At 45.2% G+C, this 1,126-nt stretch overlaps 1 protein-coding gene across 1 annotated transcript in view; it reads left to right on the forward strand.

The window, feature by feature from the left end:
* Nucleotides 1-27: 27 nt before the first annotated feature.
* tg (thyroglobulin) overlaps nt 28-1,126 on the forward strand; it is a gene marked incomplete at its 5' end in the record, with an annotated part of 21,130 nt that continues 20,031 nt past the window's right edge. The window contains 2 exons of the mRNA XM_015405362.1: nt 28-205; nt 286-474. Coding sequence (XP_015260848.1) covers nt 28-205; nt 286-474 — 367 coding nt within the window. The remainder of the gene's footprint in view (nt 206-285; nt 475-1,126) is intronic.

The raw sequence follows: 1,126 nt of genomic DNA on the forward strand, positions 1-1,126 counted from the left end.
TGCTGCGTTCACTGTCTCTCTGTGAAACTTCTGCTGCCTTCAGGTCCCAGCTGGTGTGAGCTGCAGGGTCTCCAGTGTCACCCTGATGGTTCCTTCGCCCCGCTGCAGTGTGATGTCACTTCCTGCTGGTGTGTTTCTGAGGGTGGACAGGAAGTGGCTGGGACTCGGATACTTCGACGGACGGGACGCACGCCATCATGTGACCGTGAGTCAGAGATGAGGGAGCCTCCTAGTGGATGGCAGCAGAACTGAGGTCTCTGATTGGTCCAAATCCTTTTCTCTCAGGTCCTCTTTGTCCTGCCCCCAACATTACCCATGGTGCATTGCTGTGCCGTCCAGGAGCTGCTGGACAACAAAACTGTGACCTCATCTGTCACCATGGTTACCAGAACTCACTTCCTGTTAGCAGCTTTGTCTGCATTGCTGAGAGTCGTCAGTGGGGAGAAGACAGACCTTTGAGAGGAGCCTGTCAGAGTAAGAAGCTACTCAACTTTAATCTAGTCATAGATCATTAAATTTAATCTGGTTTAATATGAGATAATCTGGACAAATCTGGTTTAATCACAGTTGATCAGATCTAATCTGATTAGAGATAATCAAATCTAATTTTGCCAGAAATAATCAAGATCAATCTGGTCAGAGATGAAGAATTCTAATCTTGTTTAATCTGGATCAGATAAAAATAATTAAGTCTAATCTGGTTTCATCTGAAATAATCGGTTCTAATCTGTTAATTAATAGAAATTGTCAAATCCATTCTGGGTTAATCTGGTTCAATCAGAGTTAATTAAAGGTCTCATATTACAGTATACTATGTTTGAAAACTAAAAATATTCCCAAACATCCAGAGCAGGAAAACTCCGCTCAGATTAGGCCGAAGGTGCGCACCAATAACCTCCTCATTCAGCCCTCTGCTAGATGAGCTGTTTTTCCAAACCCTCGCCCTCCCTAAGACCACACCCCCCACACCCTGCAACCATGACAACCAGTCAGAGTTCGTAATGATGGTGGCACACAGAGCGGAAAAATACGGAAGAGAAAGGCCGACATTAAAGGGCTGCTACAGACGCCCTGAGCAGCTTACAGAGATGGTAAAAGTACTCACTTTCCGTACTCGAGTAAAAGT

The sequence above is a fragment of the Cyprinodon variegatus genome, unplaced genomic scaffold (assembly GCF_000732505.1).
Source record: "Cyprinodon variegatus isolate N-32 unplaced genomic scaffold, C_variegatus-1.0 Scaffold2182, whole genome shotgun sequence".
NCBI lineage: Eukaryota > Metazoa > Chordata > Actinopteri > Cyprinodontiformes > Cyprinodontidae > Cyprinodon > Cyprinodon variegatus.